Consider the following 20,542-nt stretch of genomic DNA (forward strand, 5'->3'; position numbering starts at 1 on the left):
AAAAGGGGTGGGAGGATATAGATTTACCCAAACCCTGATTGTTACCTATCTCTGTAAATGTCCTTCCTCCCGTACGCTGCTGACTCTGTTACTTAATATTCCTAAAAACTCCTTCATTCTAACTTTGTCAAGTTTCCATGACCTAATTTTTGTATAGAGAATGTTTTTTCTCAATATGGAATTTGTTGTAATCTGCAGATGTTGAATTTTCAAGGAATTGTCTTTTTAAAAAATACGGTCTTAGATACCCCACGCACCAAGATATTAAATATAGGACCAGCCAGTAAGATGGTTCTGCCGGTAAAGGTGCTTGCTGAGTGTGGAGACTGAGTACTGAGTTCATTCCCCAGAACTCATGGTATATGGAAAGCTGACAAAGTTGCCTTCTGGCCTCCATAAATGGACGGCGGCATGCGCCCTGCCCCTATAAATCATAAATACACGCACACACAACAATTTAAGATTTATTTTAATTTTTGTTCCGCGCATGTGTGTGCTGGAGCCCGAGTGCCATCCGAGGCCAGAAATATCCGATAGCTCTAAATCTGAACTTTCTGGAAGTTATGAGCCCCCTGACTTGGGTTCTGGAAATCGAATTCAGGTCCTCTACAAGAGCAGCACATGCTCTTCACTGCTCAGCCACCACTCCTGCCCCAGTAATTATATTTTTTTAAAGATTATGAATTTCTTGTATAACTAATTCTCTCTTAGGATTAGTTTTACATGTAGATTCTTCCTTAATTCTCCTGGAATTAACTTTTCATATTGTAAATTCTGTCTTTGATTCTTCCCAACTTTGTAGCCAATTGACCCAGTGATATATATCTACTGATCTATTTATTCATTTGCTGGCCTTTTTTCTGTAACCCATGCTGGTCTTCAACTCACTCCATACTCCAGTCTGGTCTCTAGCTCTTGACAATTTTTCCTCAGTGCCACTATTTCAAATGTGAGCCACCATGCTGGGCTGAGATGTAGCCTCTTTGGTTTTGGTTTTTTTCAAGACAGCATTTCTCTGGGTCACCCTGGCTGTCCTGGAACTCGCTCTTAGATGAGGCTGTCTTCCAACTCAAAGATCCACCTGCCTTTGACTTTAACATGCACATTAAAGGTGTGCAACACCCCATCCCCAGCTGATTTCCTCTCATATTTCTTAATATTTGTTGATTTTTTAAAGTACTATATTACTGTAGCTATGTGCCAGCTCCGTTTTTCTTTTAGATGCTTCTTTTTAAAATTTTAGTTTATTTGTAGCCAGGTATGGTATCACATGTGTATAATTCTAGCAGAAAGTAGCCTGGTCTGCAGAGCCAGTTCCAGGACAACCAGGGCTACAACACAGAGAAACCCCACTGAAAACAACAAAAACAAGATTTATTTTATTTTTAGTAGTATTTCTATGTATGGATATGTACATTAGTGCAGGTGCTACAGAAGTCAAAGACATTGGATCCCTCTTGAACTGGAGTTATGAAAGTCTCTAAGGATACCCTGTATTTGTGCTGGGAACTCAACTCAGGTCCTCTACAAGAGTAGTATGGACTCTTAGCCACTAAGCCATCTCTCCAACCCACTTTTAGGTGCTTTTTCAAAAAGCTTTAGGCATTTTTAAGTGTTTATTTTTCCCTACCCATTTCCCCAGCCTTGATTTTAAGGTGTAAAAAAAAATTGTATTTTGACCTGAGAACATACCTACTACAAATAACTTGGATCACTTCCTTTCTGTTGAAGCATGTCTTATCATTTTAAAAGGTGTTCTGTGTGAGAACTCAGCTGTTTGTAGAAAGAAATAGGGATAAGAGGGGGCGACAAGAGGTAGAATCTCTCTTCCTAGATAGATAAGACTGAACATGACCATAAGACTGAATATGACACTCCAGCTAACCATAGCTACTCAGTTCTCTGATATTTCAGACAGCTCCATTACCTAGTAAACTAGTGTACAACAATTCAATTTAGATAAGAAAGCAAAATATCACCAGGTGTGGTGGCACACACCTCTAGCCCCAGAACTCTGAAGTCAGAGGCAGCAGGTAGATCTCTGTGAAGTTTGAAGGCATCTTGGTCTACATAGTGAGTTCCAGGACAGCCAGAGCTACATAGTAAGACCCTGGCTAAAGCAAAACAAAATGAAAATGTGTGCTTAAGGCATGCAACCCTGGGTTTGTTCCTCAGCATTATAGAAAAGTTCAAAGTAATGTTAATACACATTTTCAAAAGCTGTACATAAAGGTACATAAAGTTGCTTAAACAGTTGGATGTATACTTTTCTGAATGCCTCTCTTTGGTGTCTGTGCCTAAATCTACTGAAAAACTTTTTAAAAGTTAGGAATATATATGCCTTCCTGAGTATGGGGTTATGTATGTGAGGGCAGTACACATGGAGGCCAGAAGGCATCAGATGCCCTGGATCTGGAATTACAGGCAGTTGTGAACCACCCTATGTGGGTGCTGAAAACAGGACTTGGATCCTCTACAGGAGCAGCCAGTGTGCTTAACTCCTGAACAGTCTCTCTAGCCTCCATGTAAAATCTCTGAACAACCTCAAACTCTGCAAAGAATAAGAAAAGGGGGTGGGGTAAAATAGCAAAATAATTTAAAAATATTTTCACACATACTACTTTATTCCAAGGTTTATATACTAGTAATCAAGACAATGGTACTGGGAAAAGCATAGACCTGTATATTAATGGAATAGATCAGACATAGACTCACAAGTTTATAGTCAATTGAATTTCAAGAATATTGTGAAGAAAATTGATCCTCGACCACTTTTCTCAAACTTTCATGTTTTATGAAACATCTCAAATGGATCATAGACCTAAATGTAAAACCTGAAAGGTTTTAACAATAAGTCTTTGTCACTTTGAATTAGGCAAAAACCTTAAAAGACACCCAAAAACACAATCCACAAGAGAAAAAAAAAATGCATGGGAATTTAAAACTGCTTTCAAGGGCTGGAGGGATGGCTCAGGAGTTAAGCACACTGGCTGCTCTTGCAAAGGACTTGGGTTTGGTTTAAAACATCCACATGACACAGGGGACATCTGCTTGTTCACAGGGGACTCAATGCTGTATTCTGGCCTTTGAGGGCATGAGAAACCGCATGGTACACAGACATACATGTAGGCAAACATCCATATGCATTTAAAAACAAAAATTCTGATTCTCTGGTGACATGACTCGGGTTAAAGGCTAGGTTGAAGACTAGACTTATGTACTCAATTCAATCTCTGGGACTCACATAGTATAAGGAGAGAACCAACCCTCACAGGTTGTCCTTGGACCGCCACATGTCCACAGTGCCATACACACACATACACACACAGAAAGAAAAAAGGAAAGAAGGAAGGAAGGAAGAAGGGAGGGAGAGAAGGAAAATAGGTCATCTTTTAGGCCTTTCACCTCCTAGATACAGTATTATATTTATAAAGGCATAATGCAGGTATAAAAACATTCCTCTGGGTTTTCTCATTTTATGTCTAAGTAAGTATTTTATGCACCTGAGACTGACTTAACATATATTTCAAAGTAGGCAAAGTAGACCACCTCATCTTATTCTCTGACCTCCACAGTCATGCCTCCTCTTCTCTCAAGGACATAAATAGAAAAAAATTAAAGCAAAAAGACATTTTTCAAAAGACCCCATTAGGAACGAAAAGAAACATGCCTCATATTGAGAGAATGTACTCTCTGAAGCATACTCTTGTAAGAGTATTATATCCAGACTACAAACACTGGGAGCAGGCAAACAAACTGGGTTACATGGTTTTGTTTCTTTCAGATTTTGTATGAGTATTTTGTTTGCATCTGTGTGTGTGTGTGTGCATGGATGGATGCATGTACACAATGTGCATGATTTGCACCCTCCAAGGCAAGAAGAGGGCACTGGATTCCTCTGGCACTGGGATCACAGATAGCTATGATCCACCATGTAGGTGCCAGGAGCTGCTGAACCTCGGTCCTCTGGAAGAGTAACAAAGACTCTCAATGGGCTCAGACGTCACTCTGGCCCCACCCCCACCTTTTTGTTAGTGTTGCATGTAGTCCAGGCTGGCCTGGAACCCTATATTGCTGAAGATGACTTTGGATTCCTAATCCTCTCTCCTTGTTTCAAGGCTGCTGTGATTACAGGTATGCACCACCACACCCAACCTAGGTTACCATTTACTTTCTTAAATGGATAAAAATGAAAACTCAGCTTTTGTACAATTAGTGGATGTGAAAACATGGCTGATATAATCATGATCCAAAGGTTTGATATTTTGGAAACTATTTTTGTCATCATGTCTCAAATCTGTAATGTCCCTGTCTTGTAAGGCACTAATTCTGTCTGTAGGACTATGCATGAATAGTTTTTACACTGAGACTGGCATGGTTATTAATTTCTACTTGCAAAATAAAAACAAAAATCAAAAACAGGAACTGGCCATGGAAAATGCACACAAGTGAGGCTATGTAGACAATAAAATTCTGATAATAGATACTTGAAAGTCACCTACCAGCACACACTTGGAAGACAGAGAAGCAAGAAAATCAGGAGTTCAAGACTACCCTTTGTCTCAAAACAAACCACAACATGAGAATCTGCTCAAAATGTCGGGGAGAAAAGGAAGACATTAAACTTCTATAGGATAGGATGAATCCAGTTCCTATAGAAAATAAGCCTAACATGTGAGTGAACACCCTCTCTGCTTAAGTACTTTTTGACTGAATCGAATTTACACATATTGCTGTTAACTCTGCACAAATGTGCATGAAGTTTCTGGTCTTGTAACAAGGTGTATCAGATCTGCCTTTGCAAGGGAAGAAGGGTGAGTTCTTTCCCAGAGAAACTGGTCCATTCCAAAGAACAGTTGGCTTTATGGTGTCTAGCACTGGTCTCCTCTCACTGCAGGGTCTCATCGAACAGGGGATAACTTGGATATAAGCACACTTTAAAATGATCGTTTACTTGACCTGGTTTGAGTTTTAATGGCATACCTGTCTATATAGTCCAAAAACACTTCACAGAGGCTGGTTACGATTTAACTACTGCCCCCTAGCGGGAAATTACTCAACCTGTTGCTGGTCCTATTTCTAAATATGTTTATGCCAGTTTAACTTGCTGCTTGAAGAATTCTTTGTAGAATTCAAAGTTTTGTGAATGTCTGACAAGCAAGGTGTTAATAGAGGGCCATTTTATGTTAACTTCAAATCTGTAAAGTCTCTAATTCAAACATAGGGCAAGTGTGTCCCAAATGACCCAGTATCTTAAGAGAACACCTTCAGGTCGTATGGATTCACTACACATGATAATTAAGAATGCTGTGTAAGCAGATGCAGCAGAACTAAACATTAGATTCCAAAGCAGAAACTCAGCCAGTAGTATTCATTCTAAATTATGTAATCAAACGTGATCGCCCAGAGCTTTTATAATTTTCTTTTTGTTTTCTCACAATTCTCTGCAATTTCTCCATGTACTAAACACAACAAAGAAACTGGACTGTTTGTATAGAATACTGCTTCCAGCTAATAAACCATCACATGTGCTTGGGAGTTTCTATGTACATGATACTCTCAGGTAATAATGCATGAACCTATTTTATAAACTCTTGAACTGTGTATTGCCATGTAAAATATGTTCAGTATTAATGTCAACCATCTCTTTAAAAGTTAGCCTATAAATATTGTTGTATAGTTTCTTTGGTCAGAAACATTTGGACTAAGTCATGTCAGGGTTTTTCTTCAGTGCCATTTAGCAAACTGTCTTTAGTCTATGCAAATAGCAAAGATTGACAGAATGTAACAGAATGCAGCTTCATTGTTAAATTTCACCTGAGGGTTCTTCATTATTCTTCTGGAATCTGGACTCGAAAGATATAAAGGAAATTGAATCTACTAGAACCAGCCCAGCCGCCTGCAGCGGAGACTGCGGTTTGTGCACGTGCCTCCTAAGTTTAAAAGAAAAAGCAAAGTAACTTGTTAGAAATTGACTTGCAGAAAAGTAAAACCTGCTGTTAGTGTAAAGAAATGGCATTTTCCCACCAAGCACAAGCCATCCAGTTTTCTCCATCACATTGTATGAAGCAGCAAAGGTGGAGAAATGGTTCAGTATACAAGAATTGCTTTGCATGGTCTCATCTAAGATGGTTGCATTCGAACTGTTGTAAGAATTGTAAGAATCTTGACTTTCTTTTTTATATTTGGAAATATCAAATAAAAATGGAAACAAACAACACAAAAAAGAATGTTGTGTAAGAAACTGTCACACAGCTTCCACTCTCCATCCTTTGACAGATCATTAAGAGTTCTCAAATAGTTTAGAGAATTGGTAAGATTCTTCACTATTTAGACACACTTAAATTGGGGATGGGAGGGGGACAGGGTCTCTACTGGTAGCTCTGGAACCTCTTTGTAGTTTGGCCTTGAACTCAAGGGATTAGCTTGCCTTTATCTCCCATGTGGTAAGACATTGTAGAGTAGGCTTAGCCTTTGTCTCTCATGTGGTGGGACTCAAGTTGTGCCCACCACAGCAGACCTTAAACACATTTTTTTAAATGTTTAGTTTGTGTGAAAGAGTGTACATGCAGGTGTGGAGGGCAGAGGATAACTACTGAGATTCACTTCTGTCACTTTAGGTTCTGTCAGCTGATCTCAGATCATCAGGTTTGGTTTCAAGAGCCTTTACCCACTGAGCCATCTTGATACTGGCCCAGTCAACAATTTTGGGTGGGGTTAGAGCCAATACAAATTATTTCTATTTGAAATCATGTGGGATATTCTTAAATAATTGAATGGTTTATGTTTCACCAAAAATGCTTTTGCCAGCACTGCTTAGGTCTACATGCACACAAATTCTCTAAAAATAAACATATTAATGTAGTAAGTTACATGTGACTGCATTTCTCTAGGGTTGGTGGGATGGTTAGGTTATCAGTGAGAGCAGTGAGCAAGCCTGATGACCTGCAGTATGATCTCTGGACTCCATGGTAGAAAACGAACTAATTCCTGCAAGGTGTCCTCTGACTTCCATGTGTATGCTGTGCCAAATGCACTCAGGCACCATACATACATTTAATAATAATAACACAACAAAGTATCATGTGTAAGATTTAGGGGTTTAAATAACTTAAAGGGAAAAAAGTTCAGGAATACTTTTTTAAATTCTGAGAGGAATGGATATACAACCTGATAACAAGAAGTTATTATAAAGTGTTATTATAGGTTTATATATTGCCAATTTTTACTGCCCAGCCACCAAGTGAAGACAGACATTTAACAGAATGAGAACTCTCCCATTCTAGCACTTCAAAAACATTACAAGAGGGTAAAATATGTGTACGGATCTTAAGAGATTAGAAAAATACAATCAAGTTGACAAGACTACATTTATTGTGTAAGTTTTATTAATAAAAAGTTGACTATATAAAATGAGTGGCTGGGCATAGTTTGCTACACCAAAGATATTGGAAAAACACTTAATTACATAGCTTATGATAGCATTCCTAATAGGCATCTTAAGTTTGACAGTGAAGTTTCATTGGACAACACTAACCCTTATAGTGATGGATGAGAATCATAGAAACTATCATTTGATTTTTTTTTTTTTTAAAAAGGACTTCTATTTGAGCTTGGTGGCTCAAAGCCAAACCACAGGAATGCCATCCCAAAGGATATGAAAAGTTATCCCATCAAAAATTAGTATCCTTCTGGATGCACAACTATCCACTTGCAAGCCAAAGAAATAAATAGACTAAAAATTTACCCACAACCCCCAAATAAATTAGTAAAAGTGCCATTAAGAATCATCAGACATATTGTTTAAATACAAATTCAAATTTAACTCCAAAAGATACAGTAACTTTATTACATAAAATTTCTCCTGTGTGCTAAAAATGTTAATGTACAAGACATAATATTTGTGTAAGTGTAGAGGGAATTGTGGTGTTGTTTAATCACTTTTCATTACCGAAGAACAATAGGCAGTGGGAATATATAAGCACACAGAGTCCTCTAAATTCAACATTGTTATATTACTGTTCAATCAAAATATACTACCATTCTCATATAAATGCCTGCTCATTCATCTTTTAAAAATAAAGTCCATTCTCTCTCCATAAAGCTTCCTGCAGGACTGACCAAGGTCCATCCCACGCTAACTGGGACACTCTCCATCTTTGGCTAGGGCCTCAGCACTGGGACACTGTAGGTCAACACACATCGGGTGCTTATGCAGCTGTTGCAGTCCATGCAGCACTGTACCTTTAAAAGCTTGTCCCAGATATACCTTTGGAAAACCAAAACAAAAGATGTATCTATGGCAAAGTACAATTCATTGATTCCACAGCAATTAGTACAAAACAGCTCTTTAGTGTAGCATCAGGTTTCATCTACCAAGTTACTTCTAGATGAAATTCCAGTCTACTGTGCCTGAACATCAAGAGAAGTCAACGTGTCTACTTGGTATTTCCTAAGGCAAAGAAATAAAGCACTGGAAGACTTCAGAGTGAAGCTCTACAACTGTGGTTCTCATTGACAGCAACTTTGTTAACAGAGAAATTAAGCACAGACACACAAAAACAAAACAAAACAAAAACAAAAAAAACCTCAGAACCTTCTAGCATTTCTAGACTGTGAACCCTTAACAATGATATATATTTAACACATAGATGCACAGAACCATGATCCTCTCTGAGGATCTATGGAAAAGAACACTTGTTAAAAATAGTTCACAAAAATACCAAGGAAACAATAGAAACCCATTTCATTTCATTGCGCCCAAGGATATGACACAAAATATTGGTTTAAAGAGGTAGATGAAAAAGAAAAAGAAAACCAGATTCTCCATTCTTTGTCACTTTTATTCAGTAGTAGTTTTTTTTTTCCTTATTTTCAGTGCCAGACATGGCAAGGAGTGATTACAGCCAACTGTTATTAAAACATTTGTTCGCAACATATTCCCCCATTATCACTGACCCCATTTTGTGTGCTTTCGTTCTTCCTTTTTTGAATACGCCACCACCGAGACAAGGTGGAAAGGGCAAGGGTAAGAGATGGAGGGGAAGAGTCCAGGAGGCCAGAGAGGAGGAATGCTACAAGCCACAGTAAGAATGAGCTGTATTTAATTTAAAAAAGACGGGAGGGGTGTACCCCACAAATGATACAGTAATGAGGATACACAAATTCCATAGCATGACTGAAGGCGTTCACTGTGTTTGACGTCATCACAATGGAAGGCATAAAAAGTGAAGTACATCAATGCTGACACAGTCCAGTCCAGTCCACCAGGCAAGATGGTGCAAGAAGTCATTAAATTAAAAGTGCCCTTCCCTTCCCTAAATGGCTAGCAGACATGGAAAACAGCCCGGGATGCACCCACACGGCTTTCTCCATGTGGCTATCAAATGTGTTGTTGAATGGCACACTGTCAAACACTGGAAAGGGGCGCCACAATGGACCGCTCTCTTATAGGTATGAATGCTAGATTCAACTATCTCACTAAGCAGGAAGTGGCTCCTCTGCAGAGAATGCCAGCCTAATTCACTTTGTCTTGAAATATATACAGATTGTTTGTAGTTGCTACAGCAATGATGTTTTCCTTGGGATGCCAGGCTGTATGAAGGATTTTCTTGTTGAAGTCTAGGCTGTCAACACTTATTTCATCTTTCTTTCGCTTGCCGCTTGCACAGACTTTGCGTGGCTTCAAAACTGTGCGAGGCTTATTGTTTTCTCGTGATGCTTCTAGGGTTATATCCCGCTTTGTGTTCCTGTCGAACATTCTGAAGAAATTATTGTAGGATCCAGTCATGACAACACTGTAAAGGTAGAACACCCAGTCAAAGATGTTAACAAGAGACTATGTTTACTGTAACAAGTCAGTGACCATCCTGGCCCAGCACTCTATAGGAGGCAACTTCTCTAAGCTTATTTGAGTTAGGACACAGAGCCTGTTGATATTAAACCACAAACATTCAAACCCTCCTTCCAAAACACAAATCCAAAATACTGAACAAAGTTGATAACATCCAAGCACATTTTTCTTCCTCATATGAGTTAATTTTTCCAAATGCAGGCCACACAACCAACAAAACTAAGGGGTTTGTAGAAGCAGCCAACTGTGGAGCTCATTGTACCCAATAACATTCCACTCTCCTCCAAAACGAAAAGAAAAAAGAAAAGAAAAGAAAAGGTTGTTTCTATTTCTAAGAAAGCAAAGTTTCATGATGCAAATTATGGCCTATCTTACTTGTCAGATAATTTTTTTGTTTTCATTTTTGAGATGAGGTCTCATTATGCAACCGAGACTGGCCTAAAAATCGTAACTCTCCTTCCTCAACACTCCTTGTGCAAGAACTATAAAAGCATGTGCTTAACTATGCCAAGTTCAGATGTTTTATGAATGTTTAAAATAGAACTGGTCAAAAACCAAAACATATCTTCATTAACAGGAAATTATTGTACCTGTAACACAAAACAATTTTTGGAATCCTCATGAAACCAACAATGGTCCCAAAACTCGGTATGTAAATGACATTGGACTATTGGTCCCTTTGCCTTCCTCCTTCTGGTTATATTATCCCAGAAGACCTAATTTCTGCAATTATCTTTTTTTTTTTTTTTTTTTTTTTTTGGTTTTTCGAGACAGAGTTTCTCTGTGTAGCCCTGGCTGTCCTGGAACTCACTTTGTAGATCAGGCTGGCCTCGAACTCAGAAATCCACCTGCCTCTGCCTCCCAAGTGCTGGGATTAAAGGCGTGCACCACCACTGCCCGGTAACTTTTTTCTTTCAATTCTATGTATGTATCTATGTATCTATCCATCCATCAGTTCATTGGTTGACTGACTGTGGTGTGATATGGAGGTCAGAGGGCAACCTTTGAGAGTTGGTTTTCTTTCCCTTGTGAGCTCCAGGAATGGAACTCAGGTTGTTAGGCTTGCAAGTCTTTTGCTCCATCAGTCATCCTGTCTGCCCTCAGAAAGTGACTTCCTTCGTAATGGAAGGAACTGAGAACTACTAACACTTACACACCAGTATTGTTCTCTTCATATCTGTCCTTCCTAGCCTCATGTTTAGCACAAGTGTTTAGCCCACAGTAGGCCTGTGAGTAGTGTGGCCAGCCTATTATTGGGTCACAGGTAAAACTCGGGAAAATAAACTTAAAAAGTAAAAAAGAAAGAAAAGACAAGTAACCTAAGTTCCAGGGCTCTCTGGAACATCTAACACCAAGGAATCTGAATCGTATCAAGCTTTTTAAACTCAACTACTGCCAAATAAAGCACCTCTAATTGCTTTACATATGGACTAAAGTAACTTCAAAATTATGCTTTAATTGGAACACAGTAAGCAGGAAGTGCTTGCAATAACATACAAATTGTTGCTTCTGTGAAACGAATGGAGTGGTAACAAGATACTGCATCAAGTATCTGCTGCCTCAACAGTTCTCTAAACAGTAGAACAGCAACCAAGTGAAAATCCACTATTTTAACTAATTGATGGCATAGCAGTTGTGACTTTACTTTTAAATGTTTCTTGAATTGTTGTCTGTGTTACTCAGGCTGGCCTCAGACTCCTTAGTTAAAACAATCCTCCTGCCTCAGCTGCCCAAGTAGGTGGGACTATAGGCACATATCGTACCTGGCTAGCCATGTTATTATTTGGCTTACAAAAGGGGTAAACGTTTTTAGAATAGTAATTTAAGTACCTATGACTTCTTGCTATAGATCTCCTTTGCTTTACATTTACTTTAAAATCAATGCTTAGTTTTCATAACTATGGCTCTTCTCATTACAAGAGTTAGTCATACCTACAGAATAAAAGTAAATGACTCTTTAACTGGTGTCAAAAAACCTGAGGCTGTATTTTTACCTAGTGTAACAAACAAGAGAGATGAAATAGCCAGTTTCTTTCCTTACCTGTCAGACCCATTCCAACAACATTCAAATTTGTCAAATATGCAGTCATTTTCATACAGTGAGCAAAGTTTACTTCTGAGGTATTCATGTACCTGCAGAGAAAATATATACTGAGTTTACATCATTCTCTTCTCAAATCAGGAACATAACTAAAAATCTCTATACTTAGAGTTGTTTATACGGAATTATACATCCCTCTGTACTTGTACTTTTCTTAATCTTGACAAACTCTTAGGCAGGCACACTTTCCTGTGACACAACTAAGAAAAAAAACCACCTTTCTGGGCATTGCAGTGCACCTTGATAAGCATAAATAAAATATCCTACAATTACAGAAGAATGTACAACCCTGCTAACCCCAAGGCTCACGTGTCTGGGGTCCACAGCTGATAGTCTATTTAGGAAGAATATCGTGGTGTGGCCTTTTGGAAGAGGTATTAGATTAGGAATGGGCTTTGAGATTTTAAAAGCCCAAGCTAGGACAAGTCTCTCTTGCCTCCTGCTTATAAATGCTACTGCTTCTGCACCATGCCTGCCTGGAGCCCACATTCCCCACCATGAAGACCAGGCTGGCCTCACAGAGATCTGCCTGCCTCTGCCCCCCGGGTGCCTTGGTCACGGTATCTCTTCACATCAATAAACACTAAGGGAGACAATACCTAAGTCAGAAGGTATTTGAAAAGGACAAACAGGAGACCAAAAAAACGTTGCAGCAGAATTCCATTTCTACTTCTCAGCCCACTGCTGCTAGTAAGAATGCTGCACAAATTTAACTTTGGCCTATTATTTCCTATTACATATACAGTGCAGCAAGGCTTTGGCTTAGTGATGAACTGACTTCTCTTGGCTTTCATGTACCCACATCATTCATTAAAGATTCAGTAGCTGGCAGTGAGACAGGTGGCTAGTGGGAGTGCTTGCCATGAAGTCTGATGACCCGAGTCCCAAGATACATAGTAGAAAGAGAGAACAGAATCCTCTGACTGACTCCCACGTGTGTGCATAGCATATTCAAGTACATACACAAATATATACAATAAAACACATGAGTGCCACTTCATATCATTTATTCCATATAAAAAGGCAATGAAGATGTATCTCCTTTTGAATTATAATTCTACATTTACTAGTATTTCACAAACAGTAATTTTGGAAAGTAAACCAGACAGATATAAAAGCTGCCTTAAAAGGAAGAAATGACAGCCACCAATAAGTAACTTCTTTTTATTTGTGTTGCCCAGGTTGGTCTCAAACTTAGGGGCTCTAAGAAACCTCTTGCTTCATGTTCCTGAGTTCTGGTATTACATGTGTGCACTGCACACTCACACCTAGGCTCATTACAAATGTCCACTTTATATATAAGCAGGGAGTGAATCTAGCCACATTTATATGACATTATGTAAAAATTTCTTTTCTTTTTTTATTTTTTTGAGACAGGGTTTCTCTGTGTAGCCCTGGCTGGCCTCAAACTCAAGAGAGTTTGGCCTCAAACTCTGCTTCCCAAGTACTGGGATTATAGGCAGGCACAACCATCACCTTGCTAGCATAACTGCACTGCTTTCCACATCCTGCTCCATAGGCCCTGCTAGACTGGACTGTGCTGCTGTACTGTGCAACTCAGTTTCCCTTGCCTGTGACTTCACAGATACTGGTTAAGAACAGAAACTAGCTGACAGAGGGAGAAACCTGAATATACATTCTGCACTGGAGAGAACTTTCTAAAGCCATATGCTGAGATTTCAGGTCCTTTTAACTCGACTTAAACTTGACACAGTTAGCCAAAAGGGAGTCCTGACTTGGCTGTCAGATTTAAGCTCTGGCTCACTATTACCCACATTGTGTCTGGAGTGTGTCCTCTGCCAAGAGTGCCCCCAGCCCTGCTCCTACCCACATTTCTCACTTCCATTGACAAAGGAACACACTAAGTTGCCAGTACTGAACCACATGAGTAACAAAATTAAGTTTATGTGCAACCCTGAACAGACAATATACTTTACACAGGCAACGGTAACACATTCATGACACTTCTGAGGAAAAGCTAATGAACTACTGTATACCCCTCCAAAAACTCTGTAAGGAGCACCTCCATATACTTTCCACAGGTATACACTCTTAAAAAGAAACAAACTGCAAATACCTGGTATGTCTCCACGGGCCTGTTTTCCATATTTAGGTCCCAAATTTTGACTGACAAATAGTCTCTAGTCATCATATAGCGACCACTATGGCTGAATTTTACATCAGAAATAGAGGAGATGATTTCAGAAAAAAACGACCTGTTGCTGGGATCTTCAGGTTCTTCAAACACTGAAAACAGAGGGGGAAAAGTTTCATATTTGGGCTTGGATAAATCATTTTCTAAAATAACCATTCAAGTGAGATAAAAACCACAGGCTAATCCAGAAAAATTAAAACATTTTGCCAGCTTTGGGAAGATGTTTTGTCACAAAGACTCTTGAGAGAAAATGAATGATCACTACAAAGTGCAAAACCCTGCTAAGAAGGTAGGGGTCTGATTCTGCACAGGAGGACTCCCATGGGACTTTGAGTATGCACCCTACCTCACTGACCCTACATCATCACTCTGGAAACCATCACCCACTCCACCCATCCAATTTCTAGGATTTTGTCAACTGGCACATATTTGGGTTTTTCAATGCAACCAAAACCAAGAAAATATTTTTACAATCCCCTCTTTTTGCTTTTAAAATATTTCATTTATTTTTATGTGTATGGTATGTATTGATGTGTACAAATAGTATGTGCAGTGTCTAAGGGCGCCAGAATAGGGTGTTGGATTCTTTGGAACTGGTGTAACATACAAACAGCTCTGAGCTGCCACAGTCTTCTTCACTGCTGAACCAGCTTCCCAGCCTCACTCATTTTAAAGCCCATGTTTTCCCAACATTTTATAAAGATGAGAAAACTCTTTCTTAGGGAGAAAATGAGGAATAAGAAGGGAAGAAAGGAAGGAAGCTCTTCATATCATGTTAGAGAGTTTAACCACACCTATGCCCCCAACACACACTCCCACCCTATTGGCTTCCAGTGGAATAAACACAAAGGCTCAGATCAAGTCTGAGTAGATGACCATTTTAAAGAAAGGGCAAAAATACTTACGTTTAGAATGTCTGTCACAGAGCGCAGATGCCCTCATGTCACATAACCGAATAGTTCCTTTACTGCTGCTGTACACAAACGTGTTACAGCTGTTGGGATGAAATTCTGCAGCTGTGATCACCTCTGTGAGCTCTTCCATATTGGCAGGCTTGATATCCACAATATCTAGATGGCATTTCATTAAGGAATCTACACTTGGAAAAGGGCAAGTAACTAAGATCACATCTTTCTTCTCAATAACTACTACTTTTTATGAGCAAACCCCGGAAGTGTTAAAATGTGTTTTGTAACTTTTTCTTTTTGGCCAGGCGGTGGTGGTGCACGCCTTTAGTCCCAGCACTTGGGAGGCAGAGGCAGGTGGATTTCTGAGAGTTCGAGGCTAGCCTGGTCTACAGAGTGAGTTCCAGGACAGCCAGGGCTACATAGAGAAACTCTGTCTCGAAAAAACAAAACAAAAAAACCAAAAAACAAAAAAACCTTTTTCTTTCTGACTGACAGTTCTTCCCATCCATAGACTGCTGGCCTGAAGCTCCTGACCCTCCAGTCTTAGCCCACTGAGTGAGGGATTGTGAGACAACACTGTCACACATGGGCAGGAACAAATCTTTAAATCAGTTCCATAGTCCAACTTTCCCAGTTTTAATTATTTAAAAAAAGAGGGGGTGAGGAGATACCATATAGATGTAAAGACACTATAAATCAAGGACTCTGATACATCTGAGAGAAGGTATTAGGGACAGACATAATTACCAAACACCAAACTAAACAAATCAAGTGGATACTAAAACTCCTGTCTGTAATTTCCAGATGCCAGAGATTAATTCGCAAATCATCTGCTGACAAGTAGGTTTCATAATCACTATTGATAGAAATTGAGTTGATGTGGTAGGTGTGAGCGTTGGCAAATATTCTCCGTGGACTGGCTTCCACCATTAGATCCATGGGCCTAAATACCGGCACCTGTCAATAAAATAGAAAAATCCCCATTTTACAAAAGTAAAATCCTTTTCAACAGTACTCAAGATTCACAAGACCACCGGGTGGTGGTGGCACACGCCTTTAATCCCAGCACTTGGGAGGCAGAGGCAGGCGGATTTCTGAGTTAGAGAGTTCGAGGCTAGCCTGGTCTACAGAGTGAGTTCCAGGACAGCCAGGGCTACACAGACAGAGAAACCCTGTCTCGAAAAACAAAACAAAACAAACAAAATAAAACAAAACAAAACAAAAAGATTCACAAGACCATTATTCTACTTTTGAGAAAAACAGGACACAGAAGAATATTATTAATAGTGAGTTTGTTGTTTTTTTTTTTTTTAAAGCTACTAATGTAGGCTCTGTTAAGCACTGAACTGGGAAAAAGAAAAATAATGAACAACCTGCCCTCTTTTCCAGGAGAAATAGTACTAGTTTACAAGTAGTAGCTCTGGTATAAACTAGCAAATTTTATGGTTTGAATTAATGAAACTAAAATGGAAAGCCCAGTTTCTTATTATTAACACCTTTAGCACCAACTGTAAGATTCTGCCATTTCTACTTTCTCAGCTCCAAAGCTCACTATGTAACCAATGAGGTTCCAACTCTGAAAGTCAAAACCAGTGAACAGCACAGTATAAAACACAGTCTATGTGTGTCCCAGATCTGCCTCTGTTAGTAGTAAGACCTCTATAGAGTTGTTTCTGTTTCAGTGGAGAGATGCAATGTCCCATAAAGAACTGTTCACCAGCTTGGGATCAGGGTATACAAATATTGACAAAAAAATCCAATCCAACCCCTCCCCTTTCTTTGAAGGCAGGGTCTTCTTACATCTCTGTCTACCCTGGAAAACACACTGTGAAGACTAGGCTGGCCTCAAATTTAGAGACGCACCTGCCTCTGCCCACTGTTCTGAGACTGAGAGTCATTTACATACTTACTCGTAGTGTAGTGACTGTAGTAGGATCTCTATATCTTCCATCTTCCTCTTTCAAGTTATAGCCTTCTGGTCTTTTGTCTCTTTCACTGATTTTCCATAATTTTATTGTTTTATCTGGGGAAAGAATGAAGAAAGCCTTCAAAAACAGCAAGAAAAAAAATAATTCTGATAATTCTGATAGAAAAGCCATTTTAAATATGCCATCAAATACTTCACCTAAAGAAACTTTTACACCACCAAGCTCCACCCCCCAACTCTTTTTGAGACAAAGTTTCAGTGAATCACCTTGGCTGTTCTAAACTTTCTACATAGACTACAGGCTTCAAACACAAAGAAAGATTGCCCTATCTCTGTCTCTCAAGGGCTTGGATTACACTCATGGCCCACCGTGTGTATGTGTGTGTGTGGGGGGGGGGGGGGGGCGCGGGGGCGCGGCTGTCCCTCTCTGTAAACCAGACTTTTCTAGAACTCTTATGTACCTCAGTTGATTGAATTAAAAGAGTGAGCCCTGACTCCCAGAACAAGCTACTCTTAACAACAATAACAAAAAGAAGCCATATGCTATTTTATAAAGTGTAAATAAGCAGGGCAATGGTGGCGCACGCCTTTAGTCCCAGCACCTGGGAGTCGGAGGCAGAGGCAGGCGGATTTCTGAGTTCGAGGTCAGCCTGGTCTACAGAGTGAGTTCCAGGACAGCCAGGGCTCCACAGAGAAACCCTGTCTCAAACAAACAAACAAACAAACAAACAAACAAACAGTGAAAGTAAGGTCTCTAATTCCCAAAAATACTTAGAACTGTTTCAGAGGTATAAACACATACATATGTGCACAAACTTGTCCAGTATTTAATATTAAGGTAGAAAATAAGCAATGGACTCAGCACTGCCTACTACTGAGCTCAATCAAGTGGCAAGACCTAGCTCCTAGGATCTTATCTCAGCATATCTTATGGAAGACCAGTCTCCTTGCTTTTTCTCCTCTTTGACCAGGGATTCCCTAAATATAAAACAGGGGCCTGAAAACAGTGACTAAAAGCAAATCTTCAACTCTTTCAAGACAAAATCACTGTAATTGAAGGATGCATACAATAGTATACTATAATATGTATGCACACACACACATCACCTTGGAATTATGTTCAGACTTATTATTAGTTTCAAATAGATGTATTCTCATATACATTTTACCCAGTCTCTAATGTCAACATCTTATGCAACAATGGCAACGCTTGTCAAAACTATGTGTAATACTAGTGAAACTAAGGTGTCCCTGAGATTTGAATACGTTTCCCACTAACACCCTTTTTCTGTCCCAGGATCCAAACACCAGAGCATTTTGCCATTAAGCCTCCTTAGTCTTTAAATCTGCCTCTCGGACTTGGATAATTTGTCTTTATATGGGCAGCTGTGATCAGTAGGGCTGTGGCCTTTCAATGAATGTCCTTCATTGGGTTTTTAGAAGAACATAATGGTGAAGTGACCTCCAAGCTCATCATACAAGGGTACAGACTCTGTCAACATAATTGGTGGTTGGTAGCTAGTGTTGTCAGGCTTCTCTACCACACACTTTGCACACCTACTCACTTGATTCTTTGGAAGTAAAATCTATTCTTGGCCGGGAGGTGGTGGCACACACCTTTAATCCCAGCACTTGGGAGGCAGAGGCAGAGGCAGGTGGATTTCTGAGTTTGAGGCCAGCTTGGTCTACAGTTTGAGTTCCAGGACAGCCAGGGCTACACAAGAGAAACCCTGTCTCGAAAAAAAAAAAAAAAATCTATCCTTGTATTGTTTATATAATTGTTTACTATGAACTCATGTATGATTTTACGTAGTTATACTTCTAAAATGATATTTTTATATAAAACTAAGACATTTTGAATGATCTTACATAAGCAAGATTGAATACCATAGTTTAAAAATAGCCTGGAAGCCATTTTAAAAGTGGTACAAGACAATTGCTATAGGGAGACACCAGTGCAGCCATTTCTATTGCCTGCTTACAACACTTGATACAAGATCAAATGCAAACACAAACTCTGGCTTCAGTAACTTACATTCTACCCCTAAGCTCTCATCTAGATCTTATTTGTGATTCTCCTGCAATAAAGTTCTGTTTCCTGTGTACTACTAGGCTTACAGACAGATGGTTGAATAATAGATGCACACATATAAGCCAGATACATACTTTTTCTTAACTTCAAAAGACATAAACATCGATTAAAAATCTACTTCTGAAGATGCAGATAACAAATCCCCCCCAATATCTTCAGCCTATGAAAATGCATCAATCTTATAAATAGTCCAGATAAGAAACTATAATGTACCAAACTTTCAGATGGTATGAAATTAGTTTGTTTCCTTATAGTTACAGAGAAAAACAAAAACAACACCAACAAAAGCCTTCTAAAGCAAAAACAAACAAACAAACAAACAAACAAACAAAAAACAAAAAGAACAAAAACAAAAAACCAAAAAAAACCCACCTACCTCTAAAACTGTAAGGCAGCCCCAATTAAATGCTTTCTTTTTATAAGAATTGGTTTGGTCTTGATGTTTCTTCACAGCAACAGAATAGTGACTAAAACAAGGGTCTTAAATAACTTCTAACACTATTTAGTATTTTCAAATGTAGGGGCCCAGTGTGTTTAGAGATACTGCCCACTGACTACAGATATAGAACACTGACCTCCTGACCCAGCCATAGGAACTCCTAGTAGCCTCACCCCAAAACAGCCTCTAAGTCCTTAGTGCTAAAGTAAGGTTCATCAGAGTTGGGCATGGTGACACACTCCTATGATCTCAATCTCAAAACCAAATAAAGGAATGCTTACTTAATGACACTTTTGCTAGAAGACCATACAGTGTCTATGGAAACTGCATTTGGACATACACAAATGAATGCCAATGCTCTGCAGTGAGAAGGGAGGCGGGACTTGAGCATGCACTGGGCCTCATCATTCACTACTGTTTCTAGTTAAACTCTTGAAAGCCTGTACTTGAACTTTCCCCTTTAGAAAAAGTAAAAATATGAAATGAACTGACACTAAGTAGGCCTTGTGGCGCAAGTTTGTCATTCCAACCTGGGAAAGCTAAAGCAGAAAGATCTCAAGTTCAAATTCAAATTTTCTTGAGTTAGGAAATAGTTCAAGACTAGCACATGAAACTATGAATCTATGTCAAAGGGAGGGGGAGGAGGAAGGGAGAGAAGGAGAGAGGGAAGGAGGGAGGGAAAAAGGAAGGTAGGTAACTGAGTATAATGCTGCATGTCTTTAATCTCAATATTCAGGAAACAGAGGGAAACAGAGCTTTGAAAGTTCCAGGTAAGCCTGGGCTACTTAGTGAGTCTCTGTCTCAAAAAAAGGAGCGGGGGAAGGGTTGGAAGAGAAGAGCTACCTCTGGAGACAGAGGTCAGCAGTAGAGTACTTTTCTAGCTTGCAATGTATAAGGCCTTTGACTGTGAATATAAGCATTCCAAGCCACAAACTCTATAATGTACAACACACTTCCCAGGGATATTTGTTTCTAAAAGTTAAAAAAACAAAAGCAAAAATAGTATAATCATGTATTACTTGATACAAAAAAAAGTGTCTAAGTGTTACTTGAAGTACCTCAGCTTA

At 39.3% G+C, this 20,542-nt stretch overlaps 1 protein-coding gene across 2 annotated transcripts in view; it reads right to left on the reverse strand.

The window, feature by feature from the left end:
* Positions 1-7,814: 7,814 nt before the first annotated feature.
* The window catches only part of Ppp2r2a (protein phosphatase 2 regulatory subunit Balpha), a 59,328-nt gene continuing 46,600 nt past the window's right edge, over positions 7,815-20,542 (reverse strand). For both annotated transcript variants that reach the window (XM_028758803.1, XM_028758804.1), the window contains 6 exons: positions 16,928-17,040; positions 15,797-15,974; positions 15,015-15,179; positions 14,032-14,201; positions 11,895-11,986; positions 7,815-9,797 (listed from right to left, as the gene is read on the reverse strand). In XM_028758803.1, the coding sequence (XP_028614636.1) occupies positions 9,518-9,797; positions 11,895-11,986; positions 14,032-14,201; positions 15,015-15,179; positions 15,797-15,974; positions 16,928-17,040 (998 nt within the window). In that variant the 3' untranslated portion in view covers positions 7,815-9,517. The remainder of the gene's footprint in view (positions 9,798-11,894; positions 11,987-14,031; positions 14,202-15,014; positions 15,180-15,796; positions 15,975-16,927; positions 17,041-20,542) is intronic.

This window comes from Grammomys surdaster, unplaced genomic scaffold (assembly GCF_004785775.1).
Source record: "Grammomys surdaster isolate TR1022 unplaced genomic scaffold, NIH_TR_1.0 126219, whole genome shotgun sequence".
In the NCBI taxonomy this organism is placed as follows: domain Eukaryota; kingdom Metazoa; phylum Chordata; class Mammalia; order Rodentia; family Muridae; genus Grammomys; species Grammomys surdaster.